The 18444-nt window shown below is 42.1% G+C and overlaps 1 protein-coding gene across 4 annotated transcripts in view; it reads left to right on the forward strand.

The window, feature by feature from the left end:
* The window catches only part of thrb (thyroid hormone receptor beta), a 395543-nt gene extending 377362 nt beyond the window's left edge, over positions 1–18181 (forward strand). For 3 of the 4 annotated variants that reach the window (XM_060904763.1, XM_060904762.1, XM_060904764.1), the window contains 5 exons: positions 296–501; positions 1632–1658; positions 2454–2600; positions 9098–9356; positions 13379–18181. In XM_060904763.1, coding sequence (XP_060760746.1) covers positions 296–501; positions 1632–1658; positions 2454–2600; positions 9098–9356; positions 13379–13620 — 881 coding nt within the window. In that variant the 3' untranslated portion in view covers positions 13621–18181. The remainder of the gene's footprint in view (positions 1–295; positions 502–1631; positions 1659–2453; positions 2601–9097; positions 9357–13378) is intronic. The other variant, XM_060904765.1, reaches the window with a different exon arrangement.
* Positions 18182–18444: the final 263 nt, after the last annotated feature.

Consider the following 18444-nt stretch of genomic DNA (forward strand, 5'->3'; position numbering starts at 1 on the left):
AGGCAGTCGGGGACTAAACCATCTCCCCACCGACTCCTTGGAGTATCATGAGGAGGGTGGCTGATGGGATTAAATGCAAGCTCTGTCTAAAGGGCGTCGGCTCTTGAGAGCCAACAATGGCCATTTAGCAACGTCTTCGAGTCGATTGCAGAATGGCGCCCCTTCAACTTTCATAGTGAAGCACCTACAGCCCTTTAAGGGCTAAGGCATGCTGAACCTGAACCTTGAACCTTATCTGTTTAAAACCGTATAAAATAATCAATCAATCAATCAATCCACCTTTCCTTTCCTTCAGTGGTGCTGGATGACAGCAAGCGTCTGGCCAAACGGAAGTTGATTGAGGAGAACCGTGAGCGGCGGAAGCGTGAGGAAATGCAGAAGATGGTGTGGGAGAGACCTGAGCCATCGCAGGAGGAATGGGAGCTGATCCGCATCGTCACTGAGGCCCACATGGCCACCAACGCCCAGGGCAACCACTGGAAACAGAAGCGCAAATTCCTGGTGAGAATCCACCTCCTCTCCCAAATCAGCGTCATAGTCGAGTTTTGTGTCTTGTTTCATTGGTCCTCCATCCAATCCCTACATTCCGTCCCCAATTCCCAGTTGCCTGCCAATACGTTCCACTTCCACTCATCCTGGCCCCAGTGCCTTCATATCCTGTCCCTCCGTCTATTTCTTTCTAATTCCCAGGCCCCAAAAACAAACGTTTTTTTTTTTCCGCATCACAGTTGAGTATCCCTATTCGCCACCAGCCAGACCACACTTCCCAGTTCATTCTGCCATTTCCCACCAGCCTCTTCCCAATTCCCTATTTCTCCCTCCCATCTGCCAGTTCCCTTTCCACAGTTATTACACTCCTTACATTTGTCAAACATTTCCCAGTTCCCTCCCTCTTTGTTTTCCCTGTATTAATATGTCCATGTTTTTTGTATCTTGTAGAGTGGGGGAGTGTTAGCTGGACGCTGGAGACTGTTCCACAGAGGCAGCAACACTAACTTTAATGGAACATCTTTTACAGTTTTATCTGCCTCTTTTGCTTTATCTCAAACTCAGTTTTCCTCAGTCAGTTCAAACAAATCAGTTTACTGAAGTGCTCAGTTCTTTTTCTGCCTTCCTCTGATTTTCCGTTTCCTCTTGCCCTCATGTTTTCTGTCTCTAACCAGTTTGCTTTTCCCGTGTTTTCTTTGAGCTCTAACTGTCCTATACAGATTGATGTCTGTCTCAGGACCTTGCTGTGGGTTTCCATGACAGATATACTAACAAAAACTAGATACTTTTTTCAATTATATTTTGATAAAGTAGACTTACAGCGACGGAAAGACACATACGCTTGAGAAATAAGGTGGATATGTGAAATGGGTTGATCTTAGCCACGATTATTTGGCCATTGTTTATCTGATTACGGCGCCCAGTGTCTCAAACTCCATGGAAACACCACGCAATCCCATGACCTCGCTTTGTTTCTGTCTGCACTGGTCTCATCTGTCCTCAGTTTCAACTTGTTTTTCTTTTAGTTGGCTTGACTCGGGTTCTTCATTGAAACTTCACGATCCCTGTTGATTGCCCAACAGGTCGAGGAAGCAATGCTACTTAATGAAATAACTTGTAATTTATTCTATACTTCTGACCAGAGTGCAGTGGGGGTGAAGGAAACCAAGGTAAGAACCAATAGACCAAATACATTTGAGCTGTTGTGAATTTTTTTTTTTTACCCATAAAGGCACTCTATGAAGTTGTCGGCTGCTTCCATTCTGTCTTTTTTTTTGTTTGTTTGTTTATTTCATTTTTATTTTTGTGAATAGATTGATGTGCTAAATGCTTGAAGCATCTGTTTGCCATGTTTGTGTAGTGCTGTGCTCACTGTGTCAGACTGAGGGTGTACACAGGAGAGGAAAGCTTAAGGGATAGCTGTACTGAGCGCAATATAACAATGGAACGCGGATAAAAAATAAAGCCAAACTAGAAAGAAAGAGATCCAAGGCTGGGTTTTTGCGCTGTACTCAGCACCCCTGTCTGCTCTTTCCTCGATCTGGTCCTTTCCATGCTTCATCTTTCACGTAATTCCTGGTCAGAAGGGCATAATGTAAATTACCAAGAAAAAAAAACCCCAAAACAAAACACATCCCTCACTTTATCAGTGAATAACCCTAGTCAAAGACACCACTATAACAGCGAGATCTACAAGAAACAGCTCTGCTCCCACTTTCTCTGGTCGTCCTATCGTTTAAGTTTCCTTCTTCTTCTCCTTCTCCTTTCCTTCTGAATAACTTGGGCACCTCAGACTTTTTTTTTTGCAACATGCTTTGTGATTCTGTGTCCTTTTCTCATGCTAGTTAGAAGGCTGTGAGGACGTAATGTGTCCGATGTGGTAAATGTCCAAGTGGAAATGGTGCATTAGCTGCCAGTCACACTGTTGCTAAGCACCCTGCTCCTCCCGTTTCCTGTCATTTCAGGCTGAAGACATAGGTCAGGGGACGATCGTCAGCACACCGGAGGGCAGTAAGGTGGACATCGAAGCCTTCAGTCAGTTTACAAAAATCATAACCCCGGCTATCACCCGAGTGGTGGACTTCGCCAAAAAGCTGCCTATGTTCTGTGAGGTGAGTTTGATTGCTTTACCGTCACTTGGAAAGCAACCTTGCGTTTCAGAAAGGCGTCATATAAATTACACATATAAACTTGTAAAATATTTATTTACTTACTCAATTAGCTGCATGTAATTTAAAAAAATTAATAATAAACTGGGGAAAATTACTCAGTTCAGATTTATTGTGAAACACCCCATGCATTGATGCCTTTTTTATACTGGTTTGACTGGGTTTTTTACCTCCGTCCGTCCATCTGAAACACCCTTTTTCTCAGCAACCACAAATCATAGCCTCTTGGTACTTGGTATCGAAATTCAGCTTTGGGTTTCAGGTCTGTCGCACATCGACTTCCTGTTTAACGACTGAATGTATTTACGAAACATATAGCGTGGATTTACAAAATTTTCGTAACATTTTTCTCAGCAACTACAAACCACAACTGTTTGATATTTGGTACTGAACTTCAGCTTGGGGTTCTATACCATGTATACCATTTTCAGGTCTGTCGCACATCGACTTCCTGTTTACCGACTGAATGTATTCACAAAACATATAGGGTGGATTTACAAAATTTTCGTAACACTTTTCTCAGCAACTATAAATCACAACTGCTTGATATTTGGTAACAAGCTTCAGCTTGGGGTTCTATACCGTGTGTACCGTTTTCAGGTCTGTCGCACATCGACTTCCTGTTTACCGACTGAATGTATTCACAAAACATATAGGGTGGATTTACAAAATTTTCGTAACATTTTTCTCAGCAACTACAAATCACAACTGCTTGATATTTGGTACTGAACTTCAGCTTGGGGTTCTATACCGTGTTTACCGTTTTCAGGTCTGTCGCACATCGACTTCCTGTCTACCGACTGAATGTATTTACTATACTTATAGCATGGATTTACAACATTTTCATAACATTTTTCTCAGCAACTACAAACCACAACTGTTTGATATTTGGTACAAAACTTCAGCTTGGGGTTCTATACCATGTATACCATTTTCAGGTCTGTCGCACATCGACTTCCTGTTTACCGACTGAATGTATTCACAAAACATATAGGGTGGATTTACAAAATTTTCGTAACATTTTTCTCAGGAACTACAAATCAAAACTGTTTGATATTTGGTATCAAAGTTCAGCTTGGGGTTCTATACCGTGTATACCATTTTCAGGTCTGTCGCACATCGACTTCCTGTTTACCGACTGAATGTATTTACAAAACATATAGGGTGGATTTTGACACTATTTCAAGAAGCAAAATGCTATTTCAAAATGGTAGTTTACCAGGATGCTATTTGAAATCCCTGGGGAGAGACACTGCTCTTTACTTACTTGTTTCAGGGTTAATTATTGTTGAAGTCAACATTCATAATAAGTGTCCTATTCCTTCGATTGCTTGCATTCTGATATAAGTGAGAGCAGGGAGATACATAAGTGAGCAGAAGCTCACAGTTGATCTTGTTTTTTTCCAGATAGAGTGGTTCTCATAGGTACAGGTTTTGATACTGATACTAAAATGAGTAACCTACTCAATATTAATCAATTTGCGGTGTCATGGAACACATTAGCTTCTGCTGTGTGCTGCACACAAACAAGGAACTCCTCATGCTGAGCTTTACATTTAAGATGAGCACAGACTGCTATAGACCCTGGCTAAAGAAGCCCACGTGTCTCAGTGCTCACAGAGCTGAAGTGCTCACCCAACAGTTTCTTGCACACTCGCGTCACTGTGCCACACTCAAGATCCCAATACTTTTGTGCATATTAGATCCCGAATGATAAATCGGCGTATGAATATTTTCAGCCGATATGAGCTACTTGCAGATAAATCGGTATCAGCGTTTACGTTGGCTGATAAACGACAATTAAAAAAGAAATGGCGAGACAGAAGATGGATCTTTCAATGACGTTATGAGTGTTGTCTTTGCATGGTTTGTCCACCAGAGGGCACACTGAGTCTTGAATCTGCACTGTTGACAACATGAATGTTTCGAATGCCACAAATCGCAACAATCAGCTGACCCAAGCAAGAGTCAAGCAGAGCTGAGTAGCGTCATAAGCCAAGAAGAGTAGCACACTACGGAGGTCATATAGACTGAATCGGGTGTTTTTATACATTTGACTCTTATTTATCAAAACTTTAATATACAGTACCAGTCAAAAGTTTGTACACCCTGACTTATTCATGGTTTTTTTCTGTATTTCGTATTTTCTACGTTGTAGAACAATACTGAAGACACCAAAACGACATCCATCATTTCTTTGACATGACGTGACTTTTAATTCATAAAAATAAAGTAAAAACATTGAATTCGAAGGTGTGTCCAAACTTTTGATCGGTATTGTACTTTGTTGAAAATAAGTTCATGTTTGATGTTATCTTGGAAAATCTTGATTTATGTTATGTTTAAAAAAATAAAATTAAAAAAACATTATCGGTCATAAAAACTCCTATATCAGTCAGGCTCTACCCTATCAGAAATATGGGTACAGTAGGAGTCCATTTCTGTCCCCCAAGGTACAAGCTACACTAATGTACCCCCTAGGGCTCATTATTGGACCTCAAGATAATTGTGTACCTTTTTAGGGTCAAAATGGTACTTATATGTTCCTAAGTGGTATATAATGGGTGCAAATAAATAAGTACCTTAGAGCACTGTTTCTCAACCACTGGGCCGCGAAGCACCATCTGGTGGGCAACAATTTTTTTTTTCAAGTTTGAAGCCAAATACTAAATAGTTAAGGATGTCAGAGTGTCCCGAATCCGGTAGCTGGTTTGCCGAAAACTTTTTGAGTGGAATAAATACATTTGTGGGTCAATTAAGACAAGCAAGCCTTTATTTTGTCTACATTCCTCCTCTACATTTAACCCGCACATGTGCGCACGCACATACACACACACACAGAGTGAGAGCGCTATAAATAAATACGTTTGTGAGTAAATTCTATGGATCTGTGATGCCTGCTGGAAGAGAAGAGCAGGGAGGATTGAGAATTGAACAGCTGTGGTTTGTTTACACCCGATACTAAAACTTCTAGCATCCTAGCAACCATCGCAAAGACACGTACAAAAAGCCTAGAAATTCCTCCTTACCTGGGCAAAAATGATACAAGATTTATCTTGTAGTGTCCGGATCCCCAGATCTTTAACCAGCCACATATAAAAAGTTGTTCTCCTCCATGCTCTTCCAGGTTTTCATCTGTGTGTCCGTGTATAACGATGTCTGCAGCACCAGGTAGTTTGAGATGTCGGGGAACTCAACGGATGGATCATTTTCCAGCTCATGATGAATGAATGAATGAATGAATGAATGAATTACTTTATTTAAACATGATAAGTTGATCAGCAGAGCTGGTGGGGTCGTGCATGTACAGATACAAATAATTACAAATACAAAAGACTAAAAATAAACAATCTTTAACAAAAACTTAAATCTGTTAATTATCTTCACATTAAGTTAATTAATAGTATGCATAACTATAGTCTTTGTATTTAATTACGGCTACAATAGGATCAAAATTTATTCTGCTAATGTCAAATTTAGATAGTAAATTTTCCTTTCCAAGGAAAAATCCTTCTTTGTTAGCGTGTAAGGATCTGATCCCATTGAGCGGTTTCTATATCCACTTCTTTTGAGTGAACAACTTGGTTTTAATAACTTGCTTGTTTTCTGAACACAAACATGGCAATAAGTTCTTGTGTTAATGGACCAGACTCCACTTTTGGATCATTAATCCCTTTTGACTGAGAATGACCTGCATGCTTCTGGGACATCCGTACAGTTTTAAATACAAATACCTACAATAAAAACAGTTTGTTTATTGCATTTATTTAATTCCCATCTGTAACAGGGAGTGATGTTGTATCCCATTAATACACTTTACAATAGATTATTAGATTCTAATAGAATAGATGAGCCAAAATAATTGGGGATCTTTTTTAATGGGCCCCGACTCGTTACAAGTATGGATAGGTGGGCCTTGAAGCAGAAAAGGTTGAGAACCCCTGACTTAGAGGGTTCTGCCCCAGTGACAAGCCATTAGTACCCCTAAAGCTACAATAATGTACTTTATTTTCTGAGAGTGTAGTGTGTATGTAATACACGGTATGTTGCGCTCATTTTAAAGAACTATGCTCGTTGATACTGGTCTGAACGCTCATGACACCGGCCCTCACACCATCTATTAAAGATGCTGTTTAAACAGATGAAGAAATTTTGTCAGGTTACTTCTACTGTAGGAAAATACTTATATTTTCAGAAATCTGTGCACAGTGCATCAATTGTTGATGAGCTTATGCTGCACTCTGAAACACTGGATCAGATGTTAGTATTGGATCGGGGGGGGTTACAAGTAAAAGATAACAGTATCCGTATCAATGCATCTATTGTTATATTGGATTTCTACTTTTTACTGTTCATTAGAGCAGGGATGGGCAATTATTTTTTCCATAGGGCCACATGAGAAACAGAAAATTTTGTGGAGGGCCGGACCATAAGGCTGAACTAAATTCTGCATAATATTAATTGTATTTCTTTATATAAAGCAATAAATATCATTGTTTTTACAAGCTGCTAAGACTGGTAAGAGTATGGAAAAAACGAGTTTGCCTTACAAAAAACGTCATTTATTCAATCAAATTTCCCAAAACAATGGTTAACAAAATGTAAACGTTTGTACCATTTTTTTTCAGTCACATTCACCCCAAAACACAATAAAGACATCACAATATTGTCTTTCTACTCCAAATATCAAACAAGATACATCATATTATAATAATGATGTCCACATTTGTAGTCTAATCACCTCATTTGGTGTTTTTTATTTGTTCAGCGAGAGAAATCTAGTCTCTGTTGGTGTTTAACGAGTGCATCAGAGTCAGGTTGAATGTCTGAGGTGGAGATGCGAAGCACAGCTGACAGATGATCATCAGTCGATTCGGTGTAGGAATCAGATCTACAGATCGGCTCGGGCTCCGGCGCCTGCTGGTGACGTCACACTATGTGATTGGCTGGACCGTTTGAAGGATGACGTACAAGTTTGTGGTTGGTCTGGACAAATTACGGAAGTAGTTATCGCGGGATTAGGTTTCGTGGGATTTCATGTCATGTTCATGTCGCGCGCATTGCGTTTTTGTTGAACACAACTTCAAAATAAAAGCAATCCACATTCAGTCCATGCATGAGGTAAAATTAGAAAATACGTTTATTTTGTAATTTCTAATTAACCTTACGCGGGCCGGTCAGAATGAACCAAAGGGCCGGATGTGGCCCGTGGGCCGGAAAATGCCCAGGTCTGCATTAGAGTAATGGAAGTGCTGTAGAGTGGATACCTCCACCAAGCCACATATTTGGATTTGCATCAAAATCTGATCAATCGTTCCTTGGCCCGTGCCTCACCTTTCCTCCAAATTTCATCAAAATCCATTCACTACTTTTTGAGTTACATTGGGACAAACAAACGGAAGCAAAAACATAACCTCCTCCAAGAAATATGGCGGAGATAATAAAAATGTTCTCCAGGTTGTATGATTCCTGTAAGTTGTTCATGCTTTTTCATGAAAAGCTAAACAGTAGTGTCTCAGGTGGATAAGGCGCCATACCATAAATCTGGGGACCCAGGTTCGATTCTGACCCGAGGTCATTTCCCAATCCCTCCCCGTCTCTCTCTCTCCCGCTCATTTCCTGTCTCTACACTGTCCTATCCAATAAAGGTGCAAAAAGCCCAAAAAAATATCTTTAAAAAAAAAACAGTAGTGGTTCATTATTTTGTGTAGAATGTCACTTATCACTCACAAAACTCATGCAAAATATTTAAAAGCAGTGAATTATTTGAGGAAGATTTCAGCTCATAAACGACGTCCTTGCTAATAATAAATAATCTTTTTTTAGTAGTATGGGAGGGCGGTACGGTGGTGTAGTGGTTAGCACTGTTGCGTCACAGCAAGAAGGTCCGGGTTCGAGCCCCGTGGCCGATGGCAGCCTTTCTGTGTGGAGTTTGCATGTTCTCCCCGTGTCCGCATGGGTTTCCTCTGGGTGCTCCGGTTTCCCCCACAGTCCAAAGACATGCAGGTTAGGTTAACTGGTGACTGTGAGTGTGAATGGTTGTCTGTGTCTGTGTGTCAGCCCTGTGATGACCTGGCGACTTGTCCAGGGTGTACCCCGCCTCTCGCCCGTAGTCAGATGGGATAGGCTCCAGCTTGGTTGCAACCCTGTACAGGATAAGTGGCTATGGATAATGGATGGATGGATGGATGGATGGATGGATAGTAGTGTGGGATTGAGCTACGAGACGTTAGCCTACACACTTACAATGAATGAACTGTGAATTTAATTAATTGAGGTATTAAAATGTTACTAGAGACAGCTTCTGGGAGGTAACTTTGGGACTAAACTTTTAATGTTTAGTATTATTTTATCTTTAAAAAACACACACACACACTCAAAGATTAATGAGTGGTGTATGTGATGTGTGGTATAACCCTAATGCCAGTTTTGTGCTCCAGCTGCCTTGTGAAGATCAGATCATCCTGCTGAAAGGCTGCTGTATGGAGATCATGTCTCTGCGTGCGGCAGTGCGTTATGACGCCGAGAGCGAGACGCTCACACTCAACGGCGAGATGGCAGTGACGCGCGGCCAGCTAAAGAATGGCGGCCTGGGTGTGGTCTCGGATGCCATCTTTGACCTTGGGGTTTCTCTGTCATCCTTCAACCTAGACGACTCAGAGGTGGCGCTGCTACAAGCTGTCATTCTGCTCTCTTCAGGTACGTATTAAGTCAAGTGACTTTAAAAAACAGCTCGCTGGTGTTTTACTGAGTATTGGAGAGGTAAAGAAGTAGCAGAGACTAAACTGAAACTTACATTTAGTGTTTTAAGCTGCTTCAGGGGTCATTATTTTTGGCTGTAAAGGGACAGAGGACCATACAGTTCAACAAGCATGTTTTCCAAACCTGGTAATTAACCGGAAAGTTGAATCAAGTGACCATGAGTTAGGAAATTAACAAACTGATGACTCATAATGTTACAACACTTTTTTTCTTTTTCTTTTTTTATTACACTCAACCGAAACTTAGTCACTCAAGTTTCCTTTACTTCAAGGGGAGTTTGTAAAGTAGCTATTTTTGCCATGAAAAAAAACCCTGAAGGGCTGCACGGTGGTGTAGTGGTAAGCGCTGTCGCCTCACAGCAAGAAGGTCCGGGTTCGAGCCCCGTGGCTGGCGAGGGCCTTTCTGTGCGGAGTTTGCATGTTCTCCCCGTGTCCGCATGGGTTTCCTCCGGGTGCTCCGGTTTCCCCCACAGTCCAAAGATATGCAGTTAGGTTAACTGGCTACTCTAAATTGTCCATAGGTATGATTGGTTGTTTCCCAAGCCCAGAAAAGGGAGGGTTGCGTCAGGAAGGGCATTTGGCGTACCACCAGGCATTTGGTGTGTCACCAGAGAGTCCAGCTTCATGCCGACCACAGAGCCGGCCTGCCTGATCAGTTTGTCCAGCCTGGATGTGCTGCCCCCCCAGCACACCACGGTGTAAAACAGGACACTGGCGACCACAGACTGATAGAACATCCACAGGAGTTTCCTGCAGATGTTAAAGGACTGCAGCCTCCTAAGGAAGTATAGCCTGCTCTGTCCCTTCCTGTAAAAGTGTTTGGTGTTGCAAGTCCAGTCCAGCTTGCTGTCCAGCCACAGCCCGAGGTACTTGTAGGAATCCACAACCTCCACCTCGACTCCCTCGATCAGAACTGGTCGTGACCTTGGTCTGGACCTCCCAAAGTCAATGACCAGCTCCTTGGTCTTCGAGGTGTTGAGCTGCAGATGGTTCCTGTTGCACCACACAGCAAAGTCCCTCACCAGACTCCTACACTCCTCTCTGTTGTCACTGATACACCCAACGATGGCTGTGTCATCGGCAAACTTCTGAATGTGACACAGCTCCGAGTTGTAGCAGCTTGTAATGCGACAAAACAGGACAAACACCAAGGGGGATGAATACTTTTTGCAAGACACTGTATACTCCATCTTGCTCCTACTGACTTTCATTTCCCTTCTCTCTGGTGCACATCTCTATCATGTCTCTCAGTTTTGCAAGCAGTAGAGGGATCGAAAATTCTAAACCCCCACGTGAAAATGAAAAATTTTTTTTAATTGAATTGAAAGTCATCAAATGAAAACTAAGAATATTTGTCCAAATTGTGAACTCAGATTGTTCATAATCCCTTCACTCAAGACTAGTTGAGCTGTGTATGATGACACTAACTGTTACTAAAATATAATCCCTCTATAATCCCTATATAATCCGTGTTTTTCCATATAGCTTTGGACTTGTACTGGGAATGTATTTAAGAGTTATTAGATCAGCTATGGCAGAGCTTCCCAGCAGTGATTACCCCGTATTACACAGGTCACTCAAGGGAAACCACTCAGAGACTCAGATTAAAATGTGATTACGCTTCAGCCACAATAATCACAATCAATAGTTCAGATCAAGATTGCAGCGTCAGTCTCTCTCTCTCTCTCTCTCTCTCTCTCTCTCACACACACACACACACACACACACACAAACAGCTACTATTTTATCTAGTTTCATATGAACAGATGTCCCATGTGGACAACTAAATCAATGACAATCAAGTTACTTAGGCTGCTGTGCTTTTTAAGTCCTTAACAAATTAGTTTCCTTCAATAATAGTGGGGCTTTAAAGGAACAGTCCACCGTACTTCCATAATGAAATATGCTCTTCTCTGAATTGAGACGAGCTGCTCCGTACCTATCCGAGCTTTGCGCGACCTCCCAGTCAGTCAGACGCAGTCAGACGCGCTGTCACTCCTGTTAGCAATGTAGCTAGGCTCAGTATGGCCAATGGTATTTTTGGGGGCTGTAGTTAGAAGGCGTACTAACACCTTCTGCGTGCTTCGGCAGCGCATTGATATCTGAGCTCCGTATCAATGCGCTGCCGAAGCACGCACAAGGTGTTAGTACGCCTGTCATTATAGTGCGGACTTTCCATAGCATAGAAAATCGCTACATTTCAATTTGTGTAACTGAACTTGTTTCATATCACTGGTCATATAAACCTATGTAAACAGGAAAAACGCGGAAGAGTTTGGTCGCATCTAACTACAGCCCCAAAAAATACCATTGGCCATGCTGAGCCTAGCTACATTGCTAACAGGAGTGACAGCGCGTCTGACTGACTGGGAGGTCGCGCAAAGCTCGGAGAGGTACGGAGCAGCTCGTCTCAATTCAGATAAGAGCATATTTCATTATGGAAGTACGGTGGACTGTTCCTTTAATCCTTCTGTATTGCTTACAGTCAGCTCACTCCAGAGTCACTGGGACCTTAACGAACATGAACGAAACGTCAATCTAAAATGAAATGAGTGATTTTGCAGTTGCACTACCGTTCAAAAGTTTGGGGTCACCCAGACAATTCTGTGTTTTCCATGAAAAGTCGCACTTTTATTTACCACCATAAGTTGTAAAATGAATAGAAAATATAGTCAAGACATTTTTCTGGCCATTTTGAGCATTTAATCGACCCCACAAATGTGATGCTCCAGAAACTCAATCTGCTCAAAGGAAGGTCAGTTTTATAGCTTCTCTAAAGAGCTCAACTGTTTTCAGCTGTGCTAACATGATTGTACAAGGGTTTTCTAATCATCCATTAGCCTTCTGAGGCAATGAGCAAACACATTGTACCATTAGAACACTGGAGTGAGAGTTGCTGGAAATGGGCCTCTATACACCTATGGAGATATTGCACCAAAAACCAGACATTTGCAGCTAGAATAGTCATTTACCACATTAGCAATGTATAGAGTGGATTTCTGATTAGTTTAAAGTGATCTTCATTGAAAAGAACAGTGCTTTTCTTTCAAAAATAAGGACATTTCAAAGTGACCCCAAACTTTTGAACGGTAGTGTAAACGAACTGCTCTTTGATGCAAGTTTGTAAAATGTTCTGTGTTGAGATAAATCCTAAAAATGTTTAAGTGTTCGCCCAATTCATCAAAAGATCGCAAGTTCGAATCCCGTTGATGCCACAGCCATGAGTCTGAGAGAGTAAAATTGGCTCTCCAGGTGGGAGGGATGGTCAATCACAGCCACACAAGTCAGTCATGGGCGTCTGTGAATTCATACCTGCGGAAGGAGGCTGATCATGCTCTTCTGTGAGTGTGTTCAAGATGAAAAAATGTGGTTGACTGGATTCACACAGCTGTTAGCTGGTAGAGGAGCGCTAACTGGTGGGTTGGGGTAGCACGGTGGTGTAGTGGTTAGCACTGTCACTTCACAGCAAGAAGGTTCTGGGTTCGAGCCCAGTAGCCGACAGGGGCCTTTCTGTATGGAGTTTGCATGTTCTCCCCGTGTCTGCGTGGGTTTCCTCCGGGTGCCCCGGTTTCCTCCACAGTCCAAAGACATGCAGTTAGGTTAACTGGCTACTCTAAATTGTCCATAAGTATGATTGGTTGTTTCCCAAGCCCAGAAAAGGGAGGGTTGCGTCAGGAAGGGCATTTGGCGTAAAACTCTGCTCCAGTTAATATGACCTGTGGATCAATAGAGTCCACATGGACCCCGACCTGCTGGACAAAGGAGATGATGATGATGATAACTGGTGGGTTGCCAAAAACACAATTAGGGAGAAAATTTGCGAATGTAATTCATTTTCTCTATCGTTTTGCTTCATTGATGATAACAATTCTGGAGTTGACCATTTAAGCAAATGCAAATGTTTCACCACCCTGATGGATTTCATATTTTCAGACTGTTCCTATTCTACGCCCTTTGCAGATCGTCCAGGACTAACAAGTGTGGACCGGATTGAGCGCTGCCAGGAGGAGTTCCTGCTGGCCTTCGAGCACTACGTCAACTATCGCAAACACAAGGTGGCGCACTTCTGGCCCAAGCTGCTGATGAAGGTGACAGACCTGCGCATGATCGGTGCGTGCCACGCCAGCCGCTTCCTGCACATGAAGGTGGAGTGTCCCACCGAGCTGTTTCCTCCCCTCTTCCTTGAGGTGTTTGAGGACTGACCAAACCCGCCCATCATCATGCGACCCCACATGCCAGTGGCTCGTAACTACACCCAGCCCTCTTCGGACATATTCGCTGAACTCCGTTTTCTCACTACTGAGTGCCGTTGCATTCCACAGATTGAAAAGTAGCTCTCGGCCCTCGTTTCTAGACGGACCATTCCTTTTACGATGCGGGTACATGTGAATAGCATTTTTTTTCCTCTTCCTCTTTCTCTCTCTCTGTCTTGTACATTGTTGTTCTCAGTTACTCGAGGTGTATTTTTGTTGTACAGTTTGGTGAGTGAGTATATCTACTCGTCGCTGGCGTTGGCTCATCACGCACTCGGTTGTGTGGTCTATGCATTTGTATCATGCAACATTCCACATCTAGTAGAAGTCAGATCTGCGTCCCACTTGGGGAAAGATATTAAAAAAAAAACAAGCACACAAGAGGAACCTCTGCTCCTTAAGGTTTTCACACTATCTATATGAACTCGGATCAAAAAAAACGATTTGAGAAAATACAGTAGTTTCATTCATTCACAAGTTTACACACACAAAAGTGAGTTCTCATGCACTGTTCACAAAACATCAGAACACGTAAAGGATGTAATGTAAGATGTAAGTGTAATTTCCCACAAAACTGAGACAGATCAAAGCACCGGAGCTTATCTAGATGCCAAAATCAGCTTTCATTGAAGATTGCCACTGTTTAGGTGCCAAAAAAATTTTGAGGATTACAACAACGTGTTCCCGAAGACATGTTTTTCCTGCTCCATGCCCATCCAACTTCAACTTCAGATCCATCACTCTGCCGGACTGTCTGTGACTGTCTCTTTTACCTCGTAGGAACTCTTATCCGTTTTATATATTTTAACAAGTTAGACAAAGGTGATGCCTCCGCTTGGACTTGTTGGTGCTATGATATGAGTTTGTCTATTTATACCTCTTTTCAGTCAGCCTCAGAATTTGGATGGTTCACACACACACACACACACACACACACACACACACACACACACACACGTACAGCAGTGAGTGGTCAGGCATGCTTCATAACACAATGTGACCTCTGAGGTATAGGGGATATGTCGAGGAGACACTTTCAGTTTGTCTTTTTCTTTGTTTTGTTTTATGTTCTTTTATTTCCTACGTGACATCATCCTCTGACATCATCCTCTGATGTCATATTGTACTGCGAAACATTTTTCACGTCACATACCTCTACCGTTCATTAGGAAATAATGATAACTGGTCATTTTGTATAAAAAAAAAAAAAGCAACCGCAACAATTTGCCTCAAGCTTGATTTTCTCTGTAAAAAGTGATGCCTTTCGTAAGCAATAGATTTGCTCCAGTGTTTCAGCTTATTTATGATTTTACACACACACACACACACACACACACACACACACACACACACACACACTAGTATGTGCACACGAAGCACAGACTCAGAGGAAATGCACAGACAATCAGTATGTGAGGTGAGGGACAGAGAGAAAGGTGCAAAAGCTGAAGATCTCAGCTGGTATTCAATGAATAGTTCAGTCAGAAATCTTAATGCTTATAACAGTGAATGGACCCAAGTAGCTACCTGTTAGCATTATGCACATGACATCATGCTATTAGGTCACGACCATTCACCGTTAGCCGTGTTAACGTGATTGTATGAACACTTCCAATAAGGTCATATATTCAACTCTCATGCTCCACATAGTACTGTACTGCATAGTGTGTCGAAAAAGAATGACAACGCAGGCAGTCTACGAGTTTTGCGCACTGTTTAAGTATGGTAGTATGTGGTTTAAGACAGAACCAAATGTCATCCCTGGCTGCAGCCCCATCCGTCTGGATGTACAGAGAGAGAGAGCGAGAGAGAGAGATAGAAAATATGTCCATTTACAGAGTTACAGTGAAAAGGTGAAAATGAATTATTTTACAGTATAAAAGTTGTATATTTTTTGCAGATATTTTTACAGATTTGCATATAATGCTAAATTTCCCCATTTCACCAACAATGATAAAGTTCTATTCTCAGAAGCCTAGCAAAATCTCTTACTGTCGATAAGGTGGTTAAATGTGTTAGAGTTATTTGTGAATTCTTTCCAGTGTTACTTCTCACCATTCCAAAATGAACAAGCCAGTTAGCGTCACAAAGCAACTCGTCCTGAACGACTGTGCCAGAATAGAGGTGTGTATCGGGACTGGGATCTCATGGGGCCCAAAAAAAATGGCTCAGGGACTCTGATATGAAACTTGTAGGATAAATAAAGGCCATGTTCTTTAACATGGAAGTGTATTTTTAATCACATTTATCACATTCATTCATCCATCCATCCATCCATCCATCTTTCAGTACCTGTTTTATTCTGGTCAGGGTCGTGGCGGTTAAAGAAATATTTAAACTTGTTTATATTTTGGGAAACACAACCAGTTTAAAAGAATCAACCAGGAAGCAAGGGGTATTGGTCCAAATTTCTGCAGGAAAACACTGGATAGATCAAACATTCTGCAGGAGCAGGTAGGATTCGTCATAATTTCTGCAGGAGCCAGGGGATTAGTCATACTACAGGAGCTGATGGGATTAATCAGATTTTTTTTTTTGCAGGAACAGGCGCAATTAGTCAAACTTTCTGGAGGAGCAGGTGGGGCTGGTCAAACTTTTTACAAGAGTCAGTGGGATTGGTCACACTTTCTTCAGGAGCAGGTGTGCGATTTGTCATGAATTCTACAGGAACCAGGGGATTAGGTCATACTGTAGAAGCTTGTGGGATTAGTCAAACTTTTTGTAGGAACAGGTGAAATTAGTCGACCTTTCTGCGGGAGCAGGTGGGGCTGGTCAGACTTTCTACGAGAATGAGTGGGATTGGTCAAACTTTGCAGGAACGGGTGCGATTTGTCAACATTTCTACAGGAGCTGGTGGGGTTAATCAAATTTTCCATAGGACCAATTGGGATTAGTCAAACTTTCATCAGAAGAAGATGGGCTTCGTCATAATTTTTGCAGGAGCCAGGGAGAATTCGTCAGACTGCATGAGCAGCTGGGATTAGTCTGACGTTCTGCATGCTCGTGTGGGATTAGTCAAAATGTTCTGCAAGAGCAGGTGTGATTAGCCAAAATCTCTGCAGGAGTAGTTGGGATTGGTCCAGCTTTCTGCAAGAGTGAGCAGGAATTGTCAAACTTTCTGCAGGAGCAGGTGGGGCTGGTCAAATTTTCTGCAGGAGTGAACAGAGTTGGTTAAACCTTCTGCAGGAGTGAGGGGGATTAGTGAAACTTTATGTGAGAGCAGGTGAGATGACTCAAACTTTCTTCAGGAGCAGACAGGACTGGTCAAACTCTGTAGGAGCATGTGGGACTAGTCAGACTTTCCGCAGGAGCAGGTGGGATTAGTCCCACTCTCCACACGAGATTGTGGGATTAGTCACACTTTCCCCACACCTGTTGATTAGTCTGACTCACGTACTAGTTTGTGGGGTTAGTCTTATTTTACATATGAGCGAGTGACATTGGTCAAACTTGTCACATAATAAATTGGGATTAGTCTTACTTTTCATCTGATTATGCGGAAGTAGTCCCACTCACCATATACATATATGGGATTAGTCCCACTTTCCACATGACTATGTGAGATTAATCTCACTTTTCACATGAATAGGTGGGATAAGTCCCACTTTCCATGTGATTGAGAGGGATTAGTCCCACTTTCCACATGAGTAGGTGGGATTTGTCATACTTTCCACTGGAGCAGGTGGGATTAGTTATACTTACTGAAAGAGCAAGCCAGATTGGTCAAACTTCATAAGGAGCAGACGGAATTAGTCAAACTACCTATAGGAGCAGGCAGGATTGGTCAGAATTTGTTTGGGGCAGGATTAACAACAGTCCCGTGCACACCTCTACCCCTGTAATTCCATGTCCTTTATAGTAAAATACAGCACTTACCTCCCTCTTCAACTGTTTAGACTAAATTCAGGAGAGGGACCATTAAGAACAGCGTCAGATAATGCATTCTGTTTATCCTGCATCTTATTGCTTCGGCAACACATTTTATTTGATATCATGTAGATTCCAGAGTGTACAGTGAAGCTGGTTTACAAGGTGAATGAGCTGGCTGTGGATTCGATTTAACGGCGCGCTAAACTAAGCTGAGCAGCGTAACCTAAATGAGTGTCCCATGTGATCCTGGGTATTTTTCCTAAAGTGTCTGTTAGCTCACAAACCCATAGACATATAGCTTCATGGTAAATCCTCCTGTCTAACTGTGAACATGAGTGAGAAAAAAGGTGAGTGTAAATGTAAAGGTTGAGCTTTTTAAACTGCATTTAATGTGTCACACAAGGCCACTGTGAGACAGTGAAGCCAGGAAATAAAGTTGAATTTTGCAGGTTTATGCAATGATGCAATTTGGGTACCCTGGAAGAAAAGTTGCACTAAAGAACACAATTCTGTATCTGATGGTGAATGTAAAAATAACAGCGAAAGAACTGACAATGAATGAGAACAACGACGATGGTAATGTTTGTATTTAAAATAAACTGGCTCTGGGAATAAAGATGGTTTGAGAAAATGCTTGAAAGATGTGGTGTTTTTGCATAGACCTGGCTTTCTACGTAAATGTTATCCATCTCCCTGAATATTCAGCAGGCTAAAGAATCTCTACAAGAGCCCACTATTAGGACTACAGACAAGAAAACTTCTCGAAGAGTTTTGCCATTGGACATTTTGACTTCTTGTTGCTGATGCCAGCTCTGAGGCCTTTTATTGTACGGTGTTTATAGCAAGTGCTGCCGAATGATTTGTAGCACTTGTGGGTCAGTCGTCCATATTTGCTGTTCCATT

This window comes from Neoarius graeffei, chromosome 22, assembly GCF_027579695.1.
Source record: "Neoarius graeffei isolate fNeoGra1 chromosome 22, fNeoGra1.pri, whole genome shotgun sequence".
Classification (NCBI taxonomy): Eukaryota; Metazoa; Chordata; class Actinopteri; order Siluriformes; family Ariidae; genus Neoarius; species Neoarius graeffei.